The sequence below is a fragment of the Adelges cooleyi genome, unplaced genomic scaffold (assembly GCF_023614345.1).
Source record: "Adelges cooleyi isolate 19-005CV unplaced genomic scaffold, UGA_ACOO_1.1 ACOO_flye_CR_arks_rails_tigmint_CR_PRNA_21, whole genome shotgun sequence".
NCBI lineage: Eukaryota > Metazoa > Arthropoda > Insecta > Hemiptera > Adelgidae > Adelges > Adelges cooleyi.
The window spans coordinates 7,277,246-7,303,503 of NW_026095871.1; the positions used below are offsets into that span (position 1 = coordinate 7,277,246).

Here is a 26,258-nt window from a genome sequence, read left to right on the forward strand (position 1 = left end):
AAAAAAATGTAATTTATTCATGTAACATATTAAAAACAATATATTTTTGTTATTCGTGTATTACCAGTTAAGTTTATTATAATTATTTCATTTTCTCTTCAAAGTCAAAGCGAAATTGTATAGTTGTAGACTCACAATTAAACGGTGCTTATTTAATATCTAATAGGTACACAGATGTTGTTTGACACAACACATTATAATAGTGTTAAAAAGAGGTGGGGTGCGGTTTAGCGAAGGAAATATCCCTAAGGCTGCCCCTACCAACATTTTATTTTACCACTAACTTGTAATAAAGAAAGTGTTTGTCTAATGTCTTTACTAAACGAGAAATAACGCACACATATTGAAAAAAGAAAAACAGATAATGCGTAAAGTTTTACCGAGAACGGAGCAAAGCTGCTCAACGACTTTGTTGTATATTATTTTCTTATACTACCCATATTACTATATATAATCACTTTCTGTAAATCCGGGTCGTCTCGGCGACTATACCGTATTGTTTTAAACTATATTCTCCAAACCCGTCGTCGAGCTTGCTTTTATTATGACAACACGCTATCTCGAACAGGAAACTCTGAGTCGATCAAATATCCATTAGATAGTTTTCAACTGTATATAATATGTACTTATACTCTGATTGTCCACAGCTAGTACGCGAAACACGGTCTCGGACTTATTCACTAGATACGCCGTGTATAAGTGTGTTATGAACATAACAGTCATCAGTAATGATAAGTAATGGAGTCATATTAGAGAAGCGACTCCAATAAATAGAAAAATAAATAAAAAATAGAAAACACTGAATGAGTACTTGTATTGTTTTTCCTACACATACATTTACAATAAGCTGGTCGTTTTAAAATTAAATTACAAGGAAATAATTCATTTGGACAACGAACGACACAATATTTTGTTTTAACAAGGCATTGACCAAAGTAATTATATGTCAAACCCCAATATCCTTTTGTTTATATGTATTACGTGGTGTTAAACGTGACGGTTATTACTAGGTTGGTATTTTTTTTTTCGAGGGAAGCCGTAAAAACGTCCGAGGGAAAAATACAATTTAAATTCATGAGGTCGGCTAAATCGAACGGAAAAAAACAGCGTGTACCTGCTGCTGCTGCTGCTGTGTCTAAAGGGTTTCCTCCTCCATACGCTTCTTGAACGTGGCAGATTAAACGAATCGACACACACACAATGTGTCTGATATAATATTGTAGAACGTCTTGTGGCGAATGACCTCAGTCCGTCGCTTCCTTGTACAATGAAACTAACTCTACAACGGTTTTTTAGCCATCCCATCCGGATACACACACACACAAACATTTACATTTCTCACAATGCTAATTCGATTATTGGATCGGAACCAATTCGCCGATATAATTCGACCTATTCGTGCGAGATAAACGTTTTAACGACCGAATGTGCTCGGTTAGGTTCATATGTTATCTCCGCCAGAGATGTAATTACACACATATTATACAAGTATCACCCCGACGACAAATCGTCCGACGGATCTAATTTATGCGACCAGACACACACACACATTAGGTCGCCTTCAAAGAGGTAAATAAAACCGTGTAGTACAGATAAATAACGGCCGTTACTACACAGTCGCTTTACCTGAAATACTTAAGTTATTTTCAAACCGTCGTGGAACAACATCTATTACGGGCGGTATGTGAATAAATAATTACAATATTAACCTAACCTAACCGATCCGATCGATTTAGGACTAGATTCCAACAAGAGTGGTCCAAAGACAGTACTGACTGTTCGCCTTAACCGTTGTTGTTTACCGTATATGACTGCGGTAAAAAACAATGGGATTTAAAAAGTTCACGAGAGTTTGGAAGAGCTGTCAAGACCAGTGCAGATGATGAGTGCGACTTTTGGAGCGAAACAACGGTAAACGACACCACAACCATTCATCACTTTTATCATCTCCACCGGCGTTTGTGGCGGTCAACACACACACACGGCAACCGCGGTACATGGACTAACCCTCGCTAATTGTTTTGGCCAGAAAAAATAATTGCACACGAGACTCGCGATCATATTGTTAAGATAAGTAGTCCCCGCTTAAACGAAATCTATCAAAAGCTACATTAGTTTACTGTAGTCAATACCAGACATAGGGGTATCTATCATCTCCCTGCTAGCGCCTCCCCACGCCTCGGTTTTGTATACAAGTTTAATTCTTTAAAATCTTCCATGCAAATCGTCCACGTTATTTTATCAATTAAAGTTCTATAAAGTTTTAGAGGATACGATAAATGTTTTTTTTTAAATTTTTGCTGCCAAAACGGAGCGACTAAAATCGCTACTAATTTTAGGTTTTTAATTTCTACTTTATTATCTCTGCGGAATTTAAACGAAATCGCAGGCTCGCTTGGTAAAAAATAAAAAAAATAAAAGGTTTATAACGGATTATCTGGTCGGTTTTTTTTTTAGTGTACGCATAAAAAACAGCAACGCACGTATTCTTCCACCCTATCGCTGCTTTTGCCCTGACCACCGCCCTCGGATAGTCTGCTGCCTCGTTCAGCACACTATACAGTTGGCACGCGCTACACACACTCACGCAAATCGATTTTCTGTCCTCTCTCGTGTACGGACAAACTTATATTTTACATGCGCCGGGGTAAAGGGGTGGGTAAAGCTGAAGTATTAACGTCAAAGAGGCCGGAGAGAGAGGAGGTCGATTGACCGGCGTGCTTTACACGCGGTCACACACGTACGGTCGGTCGGTGCCGTTGAACAAACCTACGGGTGAGTGTGGCCAAGTAAGTAAGTAAGTAAGTAAACACTTACCTATTCGGGGGTTTTCGGGACGGAGGGAAATAGAAAAAATAGGGTGTTGGAAATCAAACGGCGTCAAAACGGCACCGTTATTGATCAGTGACGGAGCGGATCTTACCTACTCTATATTATTATGCAAATGACAAACAGAGTCAAGTCAAGTAGTGTAAATAGCCTAACCTTATTGTCGGCCGTCATAGCAATAGTAATAATTGTATTTTTGCGTTAAACCTCGAGATGCCTCGTTCCGCCAATTAATTCGGGCGCCGGTAGTGTTGCACATACACACACAAACTTGTGTTAAATGCATATTTCGAAGGCTCTGCGAATATATTTAATTGAATCCCGCTTCGCCGTTATGAAGTAATTAACGGTTTTAATACACACACAAGCTGACACACACGGATCGGTACACACACGCTACAGTGAACCTTTCAATATCCATTACCGTTTTAATGACGGTTATTACTGCTGGCGGATACCTAACCCACACACCATTACGGCAGTTCATTTCGGCACAAAACCAATATATTTTATAAACGAGCGTTATAAAAAAAAAACTATATACGTTTTATTTACAATAATTATTGCACGGCAGCCTGCAAAATATACTACACAACAGATGATTGTGAGCTATAGAAAATCTAATGGAAGACGTTCGATAAATTTCCAATTTTATTATCTTAATCCGTACATACATGAACCGCATAACAACAAAATTGAACAAGTGGCAATACCGCAACGTTGAACAAAGTTTTTCTAACAAAAGGAAATCCCCGACGGTTCGGTAATTGTTTTTAAATAAGGTTATAAAGACGACGGTATGTACGAGGAATAAGATGATAATTAAAAACGCATCAATGCTTGTGTAGCGGCGTTTACCGTGAATACCTAATTTTCGCGTCTTCTTAAAGCCAAGACGCTATTCCCGAGAGGTCAAACGGCGTCGGTAAACAACAATTTCACTATTTTCAGTACAAGAGTTTGCTCGGTTAATTGTTTGGAAAGTTTACTACACCCGACGAGTTGTATATAACGTACATTTTTAAGTGTGTGTGTGTTAGTGTATGAATATGCATAAAAGACTTGGATATTGAAAAAGGTTTCATCGTTATTAAACAGACTCTGTGCCGAATAAAAGAGGATATTTTTATAAATAAAATGCTTTTACAAAGTTAACGGCAAATAAAAATGTTCAACCGAGCACAAAAATATAAATGAGATTTGAGTCGGTTTAAATTTCACACAAAGAGCTAAGAGGCCGCGTTGTATTTGTATTCAAATAATAACAATAACGTATAAGAAAACATCAAAACATTGGCGACAACAACAATTTATTATTCATCATCGCACATATTTTTTATTTACATTTATAATACTTGACAATCTTTGCCATAATAATATTATCAACTATTGAGTGTTATGCGTGTACAGCTAACGTTACAGTTATTATTTTATAACGCCAACATGTATACCTGTACTTGTTATAATCACAAACATTCCATACAGATTTACACAAACAAGGTTTGTATGCCGATTGCGTTAAAGTCCATTAAAAGTTTATTAAATATGAATAAACATTTAGTGAATATTTAAATCCAGCTCAAGCCATTATATGTATCAACTATTTCAGTTAACCCGACATAAGTAGGTATTTAAGTTAGATTGTAATTGTAATCAGACTTACAACGCATAATCTTGCATGATCAAATAATAATTATTTTATATTTAAAGATCTAATTAACACTATACATTAATCTATTATTGTATATATATATATATATATATATATATATATATATATATATATATATATATATATATATATATATATATATATACAAATTCGGGGTAGTGCTTTTTGAACCTCGTTAAATAATTATATTCATTGTGTGTTTTATACATTCATGCAGCCTACTACGTTGAACAAAGAACAAAATATGATGTTAGGCATTGTTCTTTGATTTCGAAACGCTAAACGAGATTTATTGGTATTCGATGATTCGCAATAATTCTGACGAACACCTAAAATAACATACACAATCATTTTATTGTCTGATACAATGCATTGGGTATAAACAGTTGTTTTACGGTACACCCACTCTTCGACCACTTTAACTTCTTGTATCTACGGCGGAACTTATTAAATAAATCTGCCACCAAAGCAACAAAGTACAAGTTTTGAATATATTTTTATAGCTCAATCTACCTACTCGTTACATTTGTTAGTATCGTACATAGTTTATACTTTTAATACTTCTGAGACTTGTGCAATTGTAAAACTTTCAACGGGTTAGGTTCGGGTCGGTACACCATTAAAAAACAATACACAAATTAAAACAAACAAAAAAAAATACCTTTTAATAAATACTATTTTAACCCAATTAAATTCAGTTTAACGAATAATATTTGTTACAAAAACAACAACAAAGACTATACAATACCCGTGAGAATGGAGATTAAATGTTAATTCAATTGACCTAGAATGGTACTTTATAAAATGTAAATTTAAAAAATTATAATTGTATTTTTTTCTGTTTATTCTTAGTTATAAATATGTAGGTAATTTTATTTGTAATATTGAGATTAAATTATGCACAACAAAAACAATTCCACGGTCCGCGTTAACTTCACACACAACGTTGCATTAATGCACAAAGCAGCCTTGACCTCTTTCAAATTGAACTATTCATCATATTATATTGCAATATTGATAATGGTCTTTTGATACCAAACAAGTACTTAAAAACGTTATCGAGTATAATATCATAGTCGAGAAAATAAATAATTTATATCTATAAAACAATTCTAATTGAAAGAGTGATTTCAAATTTTAATCTTAAAAAAATGTAACTTTTGTGGGTTATTTTATATTTTTACCTATTTAAATACAACCCACTCGGAATGTTTTCTATAACAATATCAAAGCATATTATGGGTTCGTTGAACCAAAATAAAAAATACTATACAAAACACCGACAAAAAATATTTAGCCTTTAAATAAATATATTGTATATAGCCTTCATCAAAGGCGCCCGAAGGTAAAAATTCAGCGGAGGGACCGCCTATGATTTTGTGATGGATTTTGGCAATCTGGGATATTGAATAATAATACGATTTGTTTTGGCTTGCAGTGGAGCTGGGAGTGAGTTGTTCAACCCCCGCCCCTCCCCGTGGGCGCCCTTGGGCTTATATCGAATATTATTTTAAAAAACACCAAATATATCTATTACCGAATTGCCGGCCAGTTGAATTAGAATGTTAACAATAAATACATATAACATAAACACCGGAGTCTCGTAAGGCGTCGCAGCAGCGTATGAATAAAACATTAGGGGAGGTTGGAATTACTCTCTGATGACACGAAAAATAGAACAAAGTAAATAAAGGAAAAAAACAATCACCAAGTCCAAATTTCATTCAACATTCTATTCTGGTTCTATACAAAATAATTAAAAAACGTCCATATTCTAATTAACTCATATACGAGATAAACGGATAAACGCATAAAGAGTATAATAATTATGAATGTAATTCCGTGTTTAACGGCAACCGCTATGCGCTTAAATTGTATACACACACGATGGAATAATGACGGTTGTGTCGGACGTCATTAAATGTATATATATAAACATATTACAAAGGCCAGAGCAAGATACGGTTTTGACGATATTAATTATCAGTCAAACGCGATTAAATACCTCTAATCGCGCTGTCGTTGTTATCATAGAATAATTGATTAAATTATCGCGCTATATTGTTGCCCCTAACCATAAAAAACACATCCCGACAATGTAATAAGTCTTTGTGAGGTACTGCAAGTACAATGCTACTATGTATTATGAGAATTTATTCAAGTGGTCCGATTTTAGTAAAAGATGGTTTACCCGTTTAGTTGGTAAAAACCTATATAAAAGAATGATTTAAATCACTGTTGTAAAAAATTGCACATGAACCGGTCCTTACAGCCCGACTGAAGGTATTTACCGAAAAATTATTAATTTCCCAATACAATTAGTCACCTGTTGCATGCGGCGACGAAGAAATATTATTATGCGTTTTTAGTCACTTAGATGGAAAGATAAATACATTTATAAAAATAATTGTTATACAATAACAATTGTTATTATTACTATTTAAATAATAAAGGAATAACACGGTTTCCTACAGGGTTTAGCGGAACAAAGCAAAACATTTTATTATGCCACACGTTCAGATCACTCGATTGTTGACAATGTAGTAAATACCTAAATACTTTATTAAGTAAGGAAAATAAACAAGACTGATACGAATAATCTACAATAGGGAATGGATTATTATGAAATAAAAAATAAAATTTACCTAAACCTCGATGTTTTGACGCGACGCGGGTAAGTATATTTTCTATATACATACAATATTATTACCTACCTATTTATGCCAATCACTAAGGGGGTGTGTTCTTTGCGGACCTAATCGATCAACAAACTTTCGACGGCGTCACACGGGCAGGGTATAATAATCTCCTCGCTATGTGTCAATTTGGAACATTCGACGGCGACGGTAAAACGGATTAATAACAAGCCTCTGGCAGTAACAGAAATAATATAAAAAAAAAAGGTGGCGTTAAAATTAAAAAAACGACTCGTCCAAATCCCCGTTTTATACCCGACAGATACGCTTTCAATAAAAAAAAAAAATTCTAAACGTCAATTATCATTATTGCTATTATTATTGTGTAAACGTCAACTCGGCTAGGTGTTGATTTGTTTTAGCGCGGCCGTCGGTCTTCCCTGACATTTTGCGATTACCAAATCGAATTAAATATCCGTCAGGTATATAGTCAACGGGACATTTGATTGAGCGTGAAAGCTCAACGAGGGGAGACCAAAAGAGGTCCTCCTTAAATAATAAATCTGTCGACGAAAAAACGCGTACCCGACACAGAGAGAAAGAGAGACAAAAAGCGTTAAATAATTAATTTGGGTGTAAAGCCGTATACTATTTACCTTACCGATTCTACACACAAGTCTTTCGTGAAACAGTTTAATATTGTGTTATTTTCGATGAAGCATGCCCCTATGCCGAATACACATTTATATTTGATTCTGTTTGAATAATATTTTGTAAGGGACAATAGGTGCAGATAACTCTTAAAAAAAAAATACAGCGTTTGGCACACCCCAATAAAAAACGATTGTCGGCTATTGGTAGAACGACGTTTTTTAAGGAAACAACGGTGTTATTACTTGATGGTAGTACGGAAATCTTTCTCAACAGGAGACGACAGCAGTTATTAAACTATTTATTCAGTGAACGCCAAGATTAGTGACAACAGGGATTCTCTCCGATAAACGGCTAATCGCAGAGTACACGAGAGAGGCGTTGAAATCGAAAACGAATCAATTTAACGTACAGATATATTTACATAATACAGATTACCGCGATCCACTACGATTGGGCACCGCTTATGTAGTTGCACAGAAGGCATCGCATATTATACTCGGTGTGGTGAAACACAGCGGGTATTCCAATTTATATTTTAACCGAAACCGACGGCGGTGCGGTGGTGGAAAAACAACATGTTAAAAAACCGAGATATCCAACAACGTCGGACAACACCACAACGTGTGCCGTCTCTTTTTAATCTGTGATCTGTCGGTGGTTTTACATTTTAAAATAAACACATTCAAGTCGACCGAACACTTTGAACGGGGCGCAGTTTATTGTATTCGCGGTGTGGGCGAAAAGCACTCACCAACACGCCTACGTTATTTAAGGAGGACTTGAAACAACATTTTATATATAGGTTTTGTTAGCATGTCGATCCCACTAATTACACAGACGAGCTTGCGCTAATATTGTTTGTTTCGCCGTCGGCAACTTTTAATTCGCTCTTGGTAAACGGTATAAAGTTGTACCTACCCGCAACTTGTGTAGTGTAACATAATCAAAAGTCTTTGGCCTGTAGGTATGGCCGAATCCGAAGTTGGATTCGACCTTGGAAATAAATTATGAGGACTGATCTCGTGAAGTGATACTTATTATCAAGCAGACATTTCACAAAGACATGAAATAAATTAGTAGCATCATTAGTCTAGACGTGAATAAAGACCCTCGTTTCCACGGTAGGTATGTCGATAAACCAGTAATGTCTGAATAATAATTACCGGCGGTGAGCAATATTCATTCATAATCATATTTTTTTTTCATTAAACGCGTTGTTAAAAAACGTTACCTAAAACAAGCCAATTTCAACGACCTGGTCAAACTTAAAACTACATAAATAAGGCGGCAAAACAAATGGATGTTTACCGATAAAACATTTTTTTCTTGAGTTTCCTAAGAATGACTAATTCATCAATGGTTTTGGGTTATAAAAATCCAGAGATTCGTCACTAGGACGGGTTTTCTTCTACACGAGAAACTTTAACAGAAAGGTTTATGAAAATAATAAAAAAGAATTACGGAACTCACCAAATGGTCAAACGAACGAGTAGACATTCCGTGGGACTTAAACATTTCTTCTGGACACTGTCTAAGTCGACTTGGAATTGGCTTTCTCTGGGCGTTTTTAAGACGAGTTGCAGCACCCACCACCGGCGTTTGTTTTTTTCTTTTTTCAAGTTGTTTGTTTATTTTATACAATTCGTATACCAATAAAACCTTTAGAACGGGATCCATTTTTTCGGTAGATATTATATAAAACACTTTTAACCGATGATACAATTCAACACTCCGACAAGACCGAGGGACGACTAAAGAGTAAAGTCTAACTCTAAGCGGTAAAACGATTTTAGTGTTCCGACGTGAACAGTATGTAATTACCGTGATAAGCCGGTGAATCTAAAAACGCAACACACGTGTATCGACCGACATACGACGGTTGACACGATAGCACACGCGTTTCAAATTTTTATCTCGAATCGAGAGACCGAATTTACGAGGGTTAAGCTCGCGTTTTATGGACTCTCCTCCATTCGTTTAACCGCCACAAGTACGGTGCCGCTCCCTTCCTCCCCCCCGACACAACACCGTGGAACCGGGAACGGTTACACTTTATCAAACGGGCGAAAAAAAAGTGTACACAAAACGCAACTACCGACAGTGGATTTTTATTGTTCGTCGAAATGGTGGTCTTAACTGTTTTTTACATGAGAAAAAAAAACACCATACGCCCCAATAAACATTTCGTTCAATAGATTTCAAAAATATCGTGTCGGTTATGTGTGTGTAAATAAAATGCGTTTTCAAAGAGATCCAACTATCTTATCGGCCGTCCCTACACGTGTGGCATGTGTCGGAGAAGACATATATTAAATATCAGATTGGACATAACAGTCCAAGTCGATTCGATATACATATCTCAGCTGGCGCACAACTCTTAAGATTTCGGTCAAGGCGACGTTGCAACGTGTCTCGTGTACAAGCCGCCGCACACAACTGCAACGGGTTGCAACGCATATTATTACATGTATTTAAAAAACAGTTTGCAATGAAAATAATATGAAATACACAACTCGGTGACTATACGGTTAGAATGCTATAAAACAAAGAACACGCGCCTTTTTAGTGTTTAACACGGCTGTTCTTGTAGTATTCCATCGTTTCGTGCAAAGAGACAATATTTTTTTTTATTTTTTAAATAAAGAAAACTTTATTTTGTTACGGTTAAATTTTTTTTATCATTCGCTTTGTTGTACACGGTTTTGTAGGCTTCCCCCTGGACGACGCTACACGGTACTCGCACGGGCCACTCCGAGCGTGCAGCTGACCATGAATAATGCGTGCGTTCACCAAACCCCAAAGATGAATAGAGATTAAGTGGACCCGGTCATTTAAGGGGTATCGCTTGTGGTGCTATACTGTGGCAAAAGGGCAAAATTATTTTAGGTTCATAAAACCTCCCGGCGGTTATACGCCTGCAACGCTTACACGGTTTATTCGCTAAATACCGCATTTGACACTCGACGATTACATCTACATACAGCAAGCAGCAGCTAATATTGTGGCCGTTCGGAATTTATGTACACGTTGAAATGTTCAACTCCGTTATTAATGCGACTCGAAGAAGAAAATTCTAAACATTCACAAAGATGAAATGCCTAGATCAGCAGCTTTCGCCTCGTGGGAGTAAATAATATACACACAAGACGTTTTATATGGTCTAAGCAAATGCAACCGGTTTCGCTGCGGGCTAACCTCTAGCCGGTGCACTCTCCCGCGACAAGTGTTTTACCGTATACAGTGCAGTATGTGTGTGTAATAATATCACATTATTCAAAGAAGCAATAAAAATTTTTTTAAAAAATCCAAAGTAGATACGCAACCCGAACGTGACAAGTATATTATATACCTCGTTCAATATTAATTATATAACGGTGGTATATGTACATGGAAAAATCTTTTGAACCACATCCAAGAACTAAGATCGTCCAGTTAAACTGTATAACCGATCTTGTTATATTTACATAAATTAATAATCAAACATCATTACAGTAGGCGTTAAAAATAGGAGAAGTGCGAACGACATACATTTTGTTTTAAAATAACCGACTACTAAAAAGTAGCTCGAGTGAACTGAATTTTCTTTTGAGTTTTCCGTTTTGTTTTATTAAATTTTATTCGATTCAGATGCCAACTGATGTGTAGGTATATAATACAACCGCATCAGTAAACACTGTGAACAACAACAGTTGGGGTTTTTGCAAGTACAGTAATTTATTTATCGTATCTATAATAAATATGACAGCCAAATGGAAATGGTATTCACTTGAGTCAACATTATTATTTTAGTTGCAAAAATTCAATTTGGATGTTCTTGGAATTTAGTCGGAAACAATAAATTGCAAATATACCAAAATTAATAATCTTGCTGTAGAACCGCAAAAAATAGTAGTACCTATATTGTATTAAATAAATAAAATTTCAAAGTAGTTTTCCCGGATTATTTCCATCAGTTGTTTTTGTTAAACTGCCAAACTGTACAAAATATTTTAAAAAGAAAATTGGATAAACTAGGGGTTTACATATTAAACGCGCTACGTTATTTATCAACTTTTGTGCTTAAATATAATAACTCGTTTACGTTACTTATTATTTAAGATTATGTTCACAGAAATCACGATGGCGATTTTTTTAATTAACAACCTTATAGCCTATTAGCGTTTTAATCAATTAAAGCTGTTACAGCTTCGTAAGTCTTTTAATCAGACATTTACTAGAAAGTAGTATCATCGGTAATAGTAACTAAAATTGTGTAACCATACATTTCAATGTGCTTTGGTCTACCGGTAGGGAAATGTATTAATTAATGAGTGAGCAATTATTTGCTTAAGAGCGCTTAAACAATACAATACATTATTATTTATCAAGTGGCGAAAGTCATTGTTCAGTTTGTTTATAAAACTATACCATTATGAGTGAGTATAACATAACTAATTCTATATGCTTTAAAAAAAAACACTTGTCCTCGAGATTATGTACTATAGTTAAAAGTAATATCAATAACAAAAAAAAATATAAATATAGCATGTATATTACAATGATTTGACAGAATTACACAATTTTGTTTGACAAATTCTGTCTTCTGACAGATCATTGTGTTGCTGCACCCTACATAATAATATTATAAGTAAGGTATATTTCATGAAAAGTATATAATATTATATAATAGAAAAAAAAAATACTCTTTCGTCGTAAGAACACCGTACGAAATGTATTAGAATCGAATTTGAATTAGGTCGTTATTGCACGTTGGAGGTATAGTTAATAAGTTCTAAGAAATATCTTGATTTACCGGAACCCGTCGATGATATGCGAATTAACCATCAAAGGAGCAAACGTCTTTAAATGAGTACATTCACCTCGGTCGTCAAAACGTATAAAAAAAAGAATATAAATCACTTTAGAGCTGTTATGGTCCATCGACGGGTAGTACACGGTTGAGCGATTACCAATGAATATTGCACCACACGTTTAATTATTTGGATTACCTACTCAAGTCGTTTTAATATACCTACTTGTTGGTCGAGACGACGTGTCTCAGTCATCCTGTGACAGGAGTGCTAAGAAAATGACCCCTTTATAATTTATTTAAATATAATAATTAAAATCGCGCCGTCGAACCACACGGGTCGGCGCCAAGAAGTTTTCCGTTTCTTCACACGCGCATTGAAAACGACTTGTTTCTTATCGACCTAAGACCTTGATGTTTTACCTGTAGACTGTTATACACTAATTATAATGACCGATTAATTTGATAGTTTATAGCGTGATGGGACCCGAAGTTCGCGTCGCTGTATAATTGAGTCGTCTAGTTTCAGAACCAGCTAAAAGACATTTTGAAAACATGTTTTATTTTTTAATTGGCCACTCTGTATTACACGGTTTGTAAAACTATTATTTAACATCGAATAACGATTACAACTACCTCAAACCGTGTTGGGAAAATCTCGGTTGATTTCAAAATCGTCCATCCAAAGAAATTATTTGTGTACATTTCCAAAAATTTCTCTTACATTAAAAGTAGAACCCTCAATTATTATTGGCCAAGCCCATCTCCATTGTCAACTCCGGTGTCTTAACGAGACCTATAACCGGTGACAAGAAATTACACCGGGGCTGCTACTACTACGGTAGTCAAACCGGACAGGCGTTTCAGCTCCTATTGACACGATCACGGCCTAAGCCGACGGTTGTAAAGAGGATTCTGGATTGAAAAAAAAACCCAAATCCACCAAAGTATAACGGTCGCGGTTCCCCTTCCTCTTGCCACCACCGGCAAGACAGATTATCTTGTGCCATTGCAACAACGGTGTTTTATATATTGTAATTATTATCACCGCGTTATCCATCGGGTGTATGTTTGTATGTGTATACCTAAATATGCGGTCAGAAATATGAAAACCCGTTTCGCGTCCGACGTCACAGACATATTATACGAGGAGTAATAATAATAACATACACACATAGTGTTGAAAACGGAAATAAAACCCGGAAAGGAAGCGCGGTTTTGCTGCGTGTGGTGGTGTGTGTGTGCAGTGAGTGTAAACGGGAGCGGCGATGTGTAATCTTACATGTTAATTAGTTAATAATATGATAATTTGTACCCACGCACATATTATCTACACTCACACCGCAGCACATGTATAATATTATTACTATTATATTATTATGTGAACGACGAGCGCTGTGATGGAAATTAAACGCCAATTAAACGAGTCTGCTTACAATACTGTTAAGTGATTAAAAAAAAAAAAATACCAAATCAACAGCAACAGCCGCAGCCGGCGAGGCTACTTTTCAACAGTCTTCGGATAGCCCGTGGTCCGGTTCATAAAAGGGACTCGACCGGGGAAGACTTTCTGAGATTTCTGGCACAAGGGTAAGTACACACACACACACACACACACACTGTTCAACGGGTTTGTACAATAGTATAATAATATTAATAATATGATACAATATATCGGGTCGTCGACCTCTCCTTCTCTCTCTCTCGCTACTCTCTTCTCGGACGCACAACCGCATCGATCCGACCGACCACAGCCGGTGTACCTAACCTATACTAGTAAACGCGGTGTAATTTTGACAACGACGACAGCTTAAGAGAAGAGTCATACTTATAGGGTCACGGTGAAGAGCCTGATAACGACCCCGCGACGTTGTGCAAGCCGTTATAATCATTAGGACGACAACGACGATTTTCCGTTTGCAGTCTCCAAGTGCGTTTACTTATTGTATCATCTCCGTTGATCCATCTGTAGTGTTTATGTTATGAAGTAAAGTGAGAAAACTGACAATTTCTAACTAAAGCCACACACACACATTCCATAATATTATGTTCATAAATATTTTTTAGATTGTAAAAATTCTACCGGATTACCAATTTGGTTTTCGTGCCAAGCATTCAACTATCCATCAAGTACATAGACTAGTCGACTCAGTTTCTTATGCACTTGAAAAAAAATTATATTGTACCTGCGCTTTTCTTGATATTTCACAGGCTTTTGACCGAGTATGGCACGAGGGACTGCTATACAAATTAAAGAAATTTTTGCCCCCTACTTACTATATTCTTCTTAAGTCATATCTAACTGATCGATATTTTCAAGTCCATCATAAATCAGCGTATTCTAATATTGCACAAATTAGAGCTGGTGTTCCACAAGGAGGCATCCTTTCCCCAATTCTGTATAACATATACGCTTCAGACCAACCAACCACGCCTAACACATTAGTGGCAGACTATGCAGACGATAAAGTAATTATATCAACCAACGCAGACCCCATTATTGCATCGCATAATTTACAAAATCACCTTTCATTAATGGAAGTGTGGTATAAGAATTGGAGATTTAAGGTCAATCAAGCAAAATCAATTCACACAACTTTTACCCTTAAGCTAGGACAGTGCCCAAGTGTTACGCTCTATGGTACTCAAATTCCATCTTCTCCGTCAGTAAAATATCTTGGTTTAACCCTAGACCGCCGACTTACCTGGGCCCATCATACTCGTGCAAAAAGACTTCAACTAAACCTTAGAATCCGTATGCTTAAAACTTTGCTAATTAATAACAAACATACTAAATTAAGTATGAAACTTCTAATGTATAAATCCCTTATTAAACCTATTTGGACCTATGGTCTCCAACTATGGGGTAATGCTAAAAAATCAAATTTAAATCGTATTCAGGCATTTCAAAATATTACATTAAGAAAATTAACTAATTCCCCTCCATACGTATCAAATTATACCCTCCATTCTGATCTAAAAATTAAAACTGTTAAAGAAGAAGCAATAACATATTACAAAAGATTCCACTCTCGACTAGCCTCCCACTCCAATCCCCTAATAAAAGGTCTTTCAACTAATTTTATTCCTGGTAATCCTCCTAGACGCCTAAAGCGCAACTGGTGTAGAGATCTATTAACTTAACTTTAGTTAAAAAAAATAAAAAATAATCACTTAAAAGTGTCATTAATGGGTGGCTCCTTTTATCAAGTATTTCATGTTATATTTTTATCTTAGCTAATACTCTTATTGTACCCATTGGGAACAGATTGTGTATATATTAATAAAGGAAAAAAAAAAAAAAAAAAAAAAAAGATTGTAATTAATGTACCAATCGCACACCGCGATGGTGTTAAGCCGGACGGAATGCGCTATTCCTGTAATGCTGGCATACCGAAATATTTGTACGCCATACAAATACCTACAATTGTATTTTTTTTTTCTATACCTACTATTGTGTACAATAATTGATGCTCACGCGCCACTATTCGGAAATATTGCTGTCAACGAAAACTGTTCCAAAACGTTTGAATTTCCTTTGCCGAATACCGTTTTTCCGTTCAAGGAAATAACACCATTTACGAATATTATTTTCCCACAAGCGCGGTGTAATTATTCGTGTGTAAATGATATATAGTCGGTACATACTTGGTATATCTCAACTGTTTAGTGTATACACATTACACACACACACACACCAAACAGTGATTCGATTATATCAGCGTGCGCCAGTTTATCTTTGGGATTATTTGCCTTTTTTTTTTTTAAATGATTAAATTATCAAAACCTGTCGAAACGGATATGAAACCATTAGTTCTTCTAATAAACAGCAGCGCGACAATTATTATTATCATTGTTATTAAGAGAAGCGTCTTCTCGCGTTAAGTTGTTTTCTCCAGAAAATTATTAAACGGAACGAACGGTTATATTAAAGATTTAATTGAGTTATAAAACAGACGGCCGGCGTTTTCATTTGCTTATTATCGTCTGTCGTCGAGACGACTAAAAGCACTTTTAATCTTCCCCGAATCCCTCCGGCGACCTTACCACCCCCTGCCGTTTTATTTATTTATACACCCCCGACCATATACTTATTTAACATCTATGGCCTCAAACAAAATTTGCAAATAAAACTCATTAAATAATACATTCTTGCGATATTCGACCCCACGAATATGACTTAAAAAATTAGCCATAACTATATTTGTTTATCCAAGTCCACTAGTCGAATACCGATTACTCTTGAAATAGGTATTTTACACACTATTGTGATTTACACCTAACATACGAAGAAAGCCACTCTTAAACTCTCTATATACAGTAAAACACGTTAAACGGTGTGTAAAATACATACTATAATTACAACAGTTTTAGATTTGTTTTATCAGCTGAAATATTAGGTATTTTTTTTTTTATCACATTATCACAGTATTGTAAAATCCGATATCACATTTAACATTTTATAGTAATATAAATAAATATATATATATATATATACATAATACGAATCGTTAAGAGACGATTTCATTTTATCTAATAATAAAACAACTATATAGAAGTTTTGACACTACCGTGGTTTTATTTTTTATTTAAACCAGCCGGGTTTCGTATCATTATTTTTAATTATACCCAACAGCGCAACGTTTATAAGTTATGACACTTTAATTGCATTAAGCACTTAACCGAATAAAATCTAGAGAGCAGAATATTATAATCACGTTTGTTTAAAAGTATGTTAATAAAATTGTTTTAAAAAAATTCGTCGTGTACTATTATAATATTAAACATGACAGGTTCGTTTACGGACAACATAATAAACCAATGCAAAAAAAAAATTAATTGGTAGTCATTAATATACAATTAATAATTAGGTATTTATTCAAATTTACAACGTGTGAATTTACACAAACGCATGTAACTTTGTGGTGTTTTTTATCAGTTTGTGTAAACGCACAAGTTTTAATTGAAATCATTAACAGCGCAGCAAACGTACAAACTGCCGCCTCAATACAAATTACATCAGATGTAATAAATATGAATCAATTGACATCACACACACCATGGTAATAATTAATTATTGAGTTATCCGAGGCGTTCGGACATTTCTTTTAATAACACTGTTCAAGACAGTGGACAAGACAAGACAATTAATAACGATTCTTTAGCGAGGTATGATCAACTATCTGCCCGTCGATACACACCATAACAACGCCCGGGGAACCGTTCAACTTAATCATAGGGTATTTAAAACTACATTACAAATTACAAACACAACAAAATAACATAATATTGGTAATTCATCACGGCGAATCAATACGAATTGCGCAGCTGTTAACGATTTAAGTGTCATCAGTCTCACACAAATAAGGTAATTAAAATAGTTTCGGTACATCGAAATCAACGTCTTAGGTTAACTTGTATTTGGTAGCCGAATAATACATAAATAAGCTGGGACATAAAAAAAAAAAAATGTAAAACGTGGGAAATAATACTCGTGTCTTGTGACGTTAATATTATAAATAATTCATATTATTTTTTTTAATCAATGGTGACCACGAGGCGACGAAACGAGCGAATAAAACATATTTTAACATTAAACGTTTACACAATCATGTGGAAACTGTAACCATCATTTCTTCTCCTGTTGTACCTGATGAGATGATCATTGATCAATAGTTTGCGATCGGGGTACACGTTCCTATACAATATACAATACGCTTTTACAGGAACCGCCATCGCAGGTAGGTATTTTTTTTTTAGAGTAAGTACACTGCCAGGATATATTATCAGCCGTGATGTCTGCCCAGAGGGGTCGCAGAACCGTTAAATCCGTGCGTATCGTAACTGCTTGGAAGGGGGAAAGGTGTATATGGAGACAGCATTGTAAAAAAAATGCCAAATTAAATCCAAAGAAACTACAGAAGGGTGTAACCGACCACGGCGGCGAGGTCTTGGCCGAATAGTTGCTGTAGATCTCTACATTCCAGCGAAATCGACACACACGACCCACAGCTGCTGCAACTTACTTAACACACACCGGATATTGTATACACACACGGAACAATCAGCCGGAAGCCGTGGTTAAGACCGGAAAATCGAATAATAAACACTCGGCGCGACGACGGCGACCATTACCGCAACCGGGCGGGACCAATCAAACTTTAAGCTGGCCTAAATTAAACAATTTTGCCATCGCAATTAGTTGAATTCAACTATAATGATTATTTGTAGTCTCTTATATACGATATATATATATATATATATATATATGTCTCATATAAGTGATAAATACATTGTTATTTAATAATATAATAGTATGGTTATAATAATCGTATCGAGTACTGAACAGATGGGTAGCAGGTAAGGTTCAATTAGACAACTCAGATTTCTTGCAAGTACACCTTTGGGTTAAACTTTATTTTATGCGAATAATCAAAATTCTAGTATTAGTACATAAAAAACTGATAAACATAACAACAATAAAGTACCATAAAAGTATTTTTTATTTGCGTTTAAATTGTCTACTAAAAAAATAGGCATAAATATATAATGCATTTACAAAAATTCTACTTTATTTTCATGTAATAAAGTAAACAAAAAATGTAGAAGCTTTTAGAAGTTATCAATTATTTTGTATTTATTTGCATGTTTATGTGTACTTAATAGTATTATATTCGTTGAAGACTTACTCAGTTTTGCCTATTTTTTATATATAAAATTAAGATTGCAAAAAATGTGAAAAATCGGTGTTTATTTGATGCGGTTTAAAAAAAATGCAATACTATTCGTTTGCGTTTTGTCGCATAACAAAAAACAAAAAACCCGAGTCAACATTATTAACGGTATATAAGGGTACTTTTTCGGATATGGTCGATAAACATTTGGGTTTTTTACAATACGGCCAAAAAAACGATCTTCAGCGCAAATATTTTCGGGTAATAAATAAAAATAATAAAAAATCTGTTTTAACGGTCGATCGAAGACACCCAGAGGAAACGGCAGCGCATCCATTATCTCGACGGCGGCCTTTCGGTCGTTTGTTGGTATTATATAAGTACAGAAAAGCTGTCTGCAGACATCCGAATATACTCTATTTACAATATTTTCGTTTCCGGTGAAATCCAACAGTTTAAATACAACCGCCCCGTTTAGATGCACAAGCGGAGGAGGCGCTTTAATTCTTAAACGATTAAAAAGTCCCTCAAAAATTGAGAAGAGCCCGCGACGGTTTTGTAGGACAAAATTACAGGATGTAGTAGTTCATAGAGACACTTTACAACTGTATGTGTAATGATATTTCTGGGTCGTTTCTCGGATGGCAAAAAAAAAGCAGCTTCACTATTTTTATAACCGTATGCGAAATTCAATAGTACCTAATAACAATATAATGGGTGCGAACAAAATTATTATACACTGCAACGTGGCCAAAGATAATTAGTTTGGACTAAACAAGCCGGCACTCACTCAGCACGCACCGTAATAATAAAAAAATTAAAAAAAACAATTCAATCATGTAGCGCGACAAAAATGATAAATAATAGTAATAATAATATGTGTGTACAACAGTAATAATTACTATTATGCCGTCCCTGCGGTCATCATAAATCATCCGAAAACACGTGACAGCCAACGAGGACGGCAATATAATGTTATACTTTGTAAAACAATACATAACAAAACCCTAATATAATATATTATTATAGATGTATAAAATAAGTTTGTACGTTTTGGCAAAAATATATACTGTAATTGTATCGAACGGCCGCCTCGTTCGAATTCAATTGAGACGGTTTATGTTGTTTGTAATAATTAAGTTAAGTGATCCCGGCCGTGATTGCGTCAATTAAAAGGAAAAAATAACATTTATTTTTATTTTTTTACAAAACGACCGTTTTACACACTGGTATTAACGACTGTGGGAACCTGACCTTAAATCGTGTATTACATATTATTATTATTTTAGTAGACCGAGCAAAAAAAAGTCATGTCGCGCGTAGAGACCATAACGATTATAATAATTTGTAGAGTGATAACTGATAAAAAAAAAATTGATGGACGAGTACGTCTCGTTGAAGGTCGCTGTTTATTGTGTCGTCGATTACCTTATATAACACATATTATATAGTGACTTGAAGCAATTTTTTTTTTTATTCATTCGTTAATTATCACAATGCCCTTTTAATTGAATCGTGGCTATCACGTATTATTCTGGTGTAATTATATTAGTCGTCCACAAGTACACGCACATATTTAGCGTTAGAGTTAGCGTCAACCGTTATCTTTGCAAAAATGATGCGATAAGACTATATAATATTTGATTGTAAACGATTCACAGCGAGTAAAATGACAATGATTGTAAAAGGGATGTTTTATCTTCTCACTGTAAATGTTGTCGTTTCAAGTAGGGGTAGTATGAATTTTGGTGTGTTCCGTCGAATCATTCAACTAAAATAATAATAAAATGTACCGAAAACGGAATCCCCGGAGAGAGGAATTACATTACACAGAGAAGAGGTTTTCGTTTGGCGGATGAAAACTAATAGAAAATAAATTTCATATAAGAAAACACAGCGCTAAAGTTCGGTCGGTGTGTGTGTACATTGTCGAACGATGGGAAATATCTGCCGCTTTTTATGTCTCTCTCTCTCTCTCCTTATATACAAAAGCGTCAAGAAAATAAGAAGGCGAGCGCAAACGGCGATACGAAAAGGTTGGCAAAACGTACAAGCTAATGACAAAGCGGCGGTGTAATACATCCGGATGTGTTGTCCTCCGGCAAACAACAGTGAACGCGTATGTAACGAGGACAGACACACAAAGGACGAGAGGAAGAGCACACATAATACATAAACTAATACACCGAATTACTTTATTTTTTTCTCGCTCCTCGCCGGAGTGCTTTTTAGATTCCATAAAAAAAAAATACATAATCCCCTTGTGACCATATACAAAAGCGAAGCGAAATATAAATTTATTTCTCACGCGGTAGGCATGTCCTTTGACAATCCGCCGCTTTGATTCTGATCAAATAAATGTCGTACACACAACCATTCTTGGTGTACCTAGCTGGGCGTAGAAGCAAAAGCCAAAATTGTTTGTGGCCCGGTAACACTAATCTAGAAATCCTAACCTTATAAACGGTAATAGCAAAATGAGCGTACAAACTCTGTTTATCCTAAACAAACATACCCGAAAACAACGCTATTTATCAGCACATTTTACAGACTCCGTTCGTTGCTGTTATTAAGAAGGCCGGAGATATTTATTTTTCATTAAGAAATTGGCAAGATGTTTCCACATAAACACCGGAATCGATAAGGTGCCGTCGTCGCCGCCGCCGACACAATTTAATTGCAATTTTTTTTTACCGGTTATGTTGTGCCATTACCGTACAAGTATCCATAACGTGTATGGGACACGTCGAAGGAGAACGCGGTAAACAAACACTTATATCCGCCAAAAAACCGTATAATGTCGACACCCATTAGACGGTCGCATCTTTTTATTTGCAAAGAAACAGCACTATCGTTTAAGAGCTACTCCTGAAAAAAATTACTTTGTCAAATCTCGTCTATGCGAATGTATTAGGCCTTGACTGGTTTATATGTTTGAATTCGGGTGTCTAAACACAATTAATGGACTTGACAAACAATAATGTTTGTAATAATATGTATATTTTTTTAATATGGCCAATGTAAAAGGCCAAAGTTCACTGAAAGACACAAATCGTTGAAAATCTCACACTCAGCTTTTAATTTTGGTTGTATTGGTTTCCCACAAAAAAAAACCAACCTGGGTTTTTCCCAACTCGGTTTGAGGCGTTTTACAAAAAAAAATTAAACGTTGTACTCACGTGTTCGGCGTGTAGCAATGTTTCGGTAGCTACTGCGGTGGCCTCGGTTTGCGTGTGGCTCGTACTGGATATCCGGTACTGGAGTCCGGATATGGTGCAGAACTCCTCGTGCCTGGTCGACCGGGTGGTGCTGTTAACGTACACGCCGGTGATGGTCACGTCGGTGTCTTGGTTGACGATGACGGCGAGCTGAGAGGACGGCGGCGGCAGGATGGGCGGCAAAGGCGTCGGCTGCGTGACGGTGACGCGAGCCGTGATGGGCGGCTCCGCGTTACCGTCCGAGTCCTCGTCTTCCGCGTCGTCTTCCGGCTCGGACCTCACCGAAGACACGTCCGAGCTGGTCGTGGACTTCTTCGAGCTGTCCGCTCCCTTGGCGGGCGACTTTTTTTCGGTCGAGTAGCTGGCCGCCAGTATGGCCGAGGCGTTCAGACTGGCCATGCGCTTCTTCACCACCATGTCCTTCAGGTCCATGGTGACCGTATCGGCGTTGCGCCTCTTTCGCTTTGAGCCGCCCGACGGCGACGCCACTTGCTTGGACGATGCTTCCCGGCCACTTTCTTCCTCGTCGTCCGAGCTGTCCGCTTCGGACACAGCCGGCTGCTTTTTCGTCCGTTTAGCCGACTTTGGCGGTTCGTACTTGGCGTCGTCTCCGCCTGTGACAAACAAAAGTGCACGTTAATAAAACACAGAACTCATTAATGAAAAATAAAAATATTAACTGTAAAGTTTAATTATTTAAAAAAAAAAGCAATTGAAAACACACTTAAGGTTAGGTTTCGAAATAGTTAACTAGTTTTATTAGATAACCGATAAAATCATTTATACCGCAGTACACCTACTCGAGTTACCCGCCGTTTAAAAAAGACACGTCAAGTATTAAAAGCCTCCCGCTCATGTTTTAAGATCGATACTACGTTAAAAACAATATTGTAATAATCTCTCCCTCTGTATACGTACCGGAAGAGGAACTGTTGGTGGAGCTGGTGTCGTGCATGTCCCAGTGTCTTCCTACGCTTTTGAGTCCGGGCGTTGTTCGCTTCGAAGTCCTCTTGCCCTTTCTGGCGGCCACTTCCGCTTTCGGTTCGTTTTTCGCCGCTTTGGAAGTCGGTGCCAGAGTGGCGACCGGGGCTGCTGCCGCTGCCGCAGCCGCTGCCAGAGCGGACGCGGGCAGGGAGTCGATCAGGGCGCTTTTAGTCTCGTTCTCGTATAGGCAGTGGACTTTGGCGATGGCGTTCAAAGAAGCCACCCTGGGTCGCTTGGCGACCCTTCCGGTTTTCGGCTTGGCTTTTGGCGACACTTTAGGCTTGACCTTGGGTTTTTCCGCGGCGGCCGCCTTCGGTTTTTTCTTCGGCTTTTCCGGTTTCTCAGGTTTTTCCGACTTCTCCGCTTTTACCTTTTTGGCGCCGACCTTATCTGCTTTGGGTTTGTCTATTTTTGGTTTTTCCACTTTGGTTTTCGCTTCTTTCTTGACCGGCTTGACGACGGGCGATTCGGTTTCGGTGCCCGGCTCCGACTTAACCGGATACGGCAGCTGGCTCACGGATATCTCTTTAATCTTTATGCACGTGTTGTCTTGCCGAATGGTTATCGTGTTGCATATGTCGCCGTCGAAATCGCACACCTCGCTGTCTTTGAGTTGAAACACTTGGAGCAAATTCAAGCCGTCGCCCTTCTCGTCCTTGACCACGTCCATGCAGTCGTCGATAGAGTCGATTTTCCTGTTCTGGTTTTGTTTGCCTTTGCTCTTGGCGGCTGTCACTTTGGCGGCGGCCGCTGTTTTCTTGGGAGACGCTTTCTTATCAGGCTTTGCCGCCGGTTTCGCGCCATCCGCGTCCGCCGGGTCGGCCGTTTTCTTCATCGCTCTGACGCCTTGTTTCTTTTTTGTATCTTTCGAGTCCTTGGTCGTCTCTTTCGCGTCTTTGCCGCCGCTCTCCTTGGCCGCCTTTTTCTCTTTTGGCACTTTCTCCTTGGGCTTCTTCTCGTCCTTGTCGTCCGTGGTCGCTTTCTTTTTCGGTTTCGGCGGCGACTTGTCCGCCGCGCATTTGTCCGCGTTTCCGGCCGACGTCAGTCCGCCGGCTTTACTACCCTTTTTAATCGCTTCTTTCAACGGTTTTTTCACGGTTTTCGTTATCAGCTTTTCCTTGAGTTTCTGCTTGACCGTTTTCTTGGCCGGCGGGTCCTTTTTCTCTTCGCGCTCTTCGAATTCCTTCTCGGCGATTTTCTTCATCGCTTTCGGCGTCTTGATCGCGTTCTTCTGTTCCGGTTTTGGCACCTTGTTGTTGACAACTGCTTTCTTGGCCGCCGTTTTCTTCGTCGCCATTACCGGTCCGGGCGGCGTGTCGGCCGCGTTGGAAATTTTCTTTTGTTTCGCCTTGGCGGCGGCCGACGTCTGCTTTTGGCTCTCGCCTCCGGCAGACATGTCGGCGACCTTTCTCGACGACATTTCCACAAATACTCACACACCAACGCAAACGTCAGTGTGCTTTACATCTGAAAACAAACAAAAAAACACCAAAATCTGTTATTTACATGCGTCGATAAACGGCCGCTTAAGCGCTGAGGTCAAAAGCCAACGAGTAAAATCATAACCGCAATGGTCAACGGACCCGCAGGTGCGCAACTGCCGGCTGCCTTTCAATGTTAAAGGGGGCCCCGTTAGATAATTTATAGTGCTTTCGCGTCTCGTGGGTCGATTCTATATACACATGAAATCTATATTAAGTTTGTCCATTAACCTCAGGAAGGGGGGGGGGAGCTGTCTAGTCGGCCCCGATGCGTGGTAACCGCGGTAGATCGGTTTACTGAGCAAGCATTAATTAGAGGCTTATTAAAGTTGTCTAGGTAAACTGCAAAAGGCTGCGCCATTGACCACAACGTCGAGTAGGACGATAACTTTTTTGCTCGTTTTCTGTGGCAAAGATTTTGTTCTAATTGCGTTTTCAAAACTATACAGACCGGTTGAAAACGGTGTTTGTTTATACAGGGCGCACTAGGTATATTCATCGCACCTACACAATACTAATTAAGTACACACACACACACAGTTTGAATGACGGGGCACGATTTTTCTAGGTCATACACGCGACGGACGTTAATGGTTACTCGTGTATACCCAAGTTGTAATTATTTAATGCTTATAAACATATTATATGCGTACAGTTTGTTATGGTTGTGTCAAAACAATATTAGGACTAATTTAACGGTCGTGAACAGCCAATTCGGCGGCGAAGATACTAAATGAGGAGTCTATTTCAACTTCAACGCAAAACTATGCTGTTGATATTTCGTTAAATACCAACCAACATCTATCTCGACAGTTGCGCGTTTTAGGAACGAACATAATATTATGGCGCCGTTAATTAATCGAAATCATGTTATTATACATATATACTAAAAAACCTGCGCATACGATGACGTGGATAAAAAAGGTTTTGATCGTTATAAAAAGAAATATACATTTGGCGAGTTTTAAATCAACTAAGTGGTAAGTGCATTTATTTTTTAATAGTTTTTCTTAACCGGTCGGTAGGTATATTATTTTTATCGGCCAATAAAAACCCCAAAGGTTTCGGTCTCTAGTTGAAAATAAGCCAATTAAAAAAAAAACACAATTCTCGAAAACCAAAAACACAATCGTTCAACAACAGAAATTGAACCAAAATCATGGAAAAACATGTAATTTTTCAACTTTTGTTTACGCATAAAAATAGAATGTGCACAATACGTGGCTGTTACTGATTATGACTTGAATATCATCTACTTATAAATGAATAAATTATAGACATATTTCGTTTGTAAGACTACCGGAAATTAATTATCGACGCG

The 26,258-nt window shown here is 37.2% G+C and overlaps 1 protein-coding gene across 1 annotated transcript in view; it reads right to left on the minus strand.

Annotated features, from left to right (window-relative positions):
- LOC126835006 (proteoglycan 4-like) overlaps window positions 1-26,258 on the minus strand; it is a 91,425-nt gene that overhangs the window by 62,134 nt on the left and 3,033 nt on the right. The window contains exons 2-3 of the mRNA XM_050567271.1: window positions 23,391-24,923; window positions 22,434-23,086 (exon numbers count right to left, since the gene is read on the minus strand). Coding sequence (XP_050423228.1) covers window positions 22,434-23,086; window positions 23,391-24,876 — 2,139 coding nt within the window. The 5' untranslated portion in view covers window positions 24,877-24,923. The remainder of the gene's footprint in view (window positions 1-22,433; window positions 23,087-23,390; window positions 24,924-26,258) is intronic.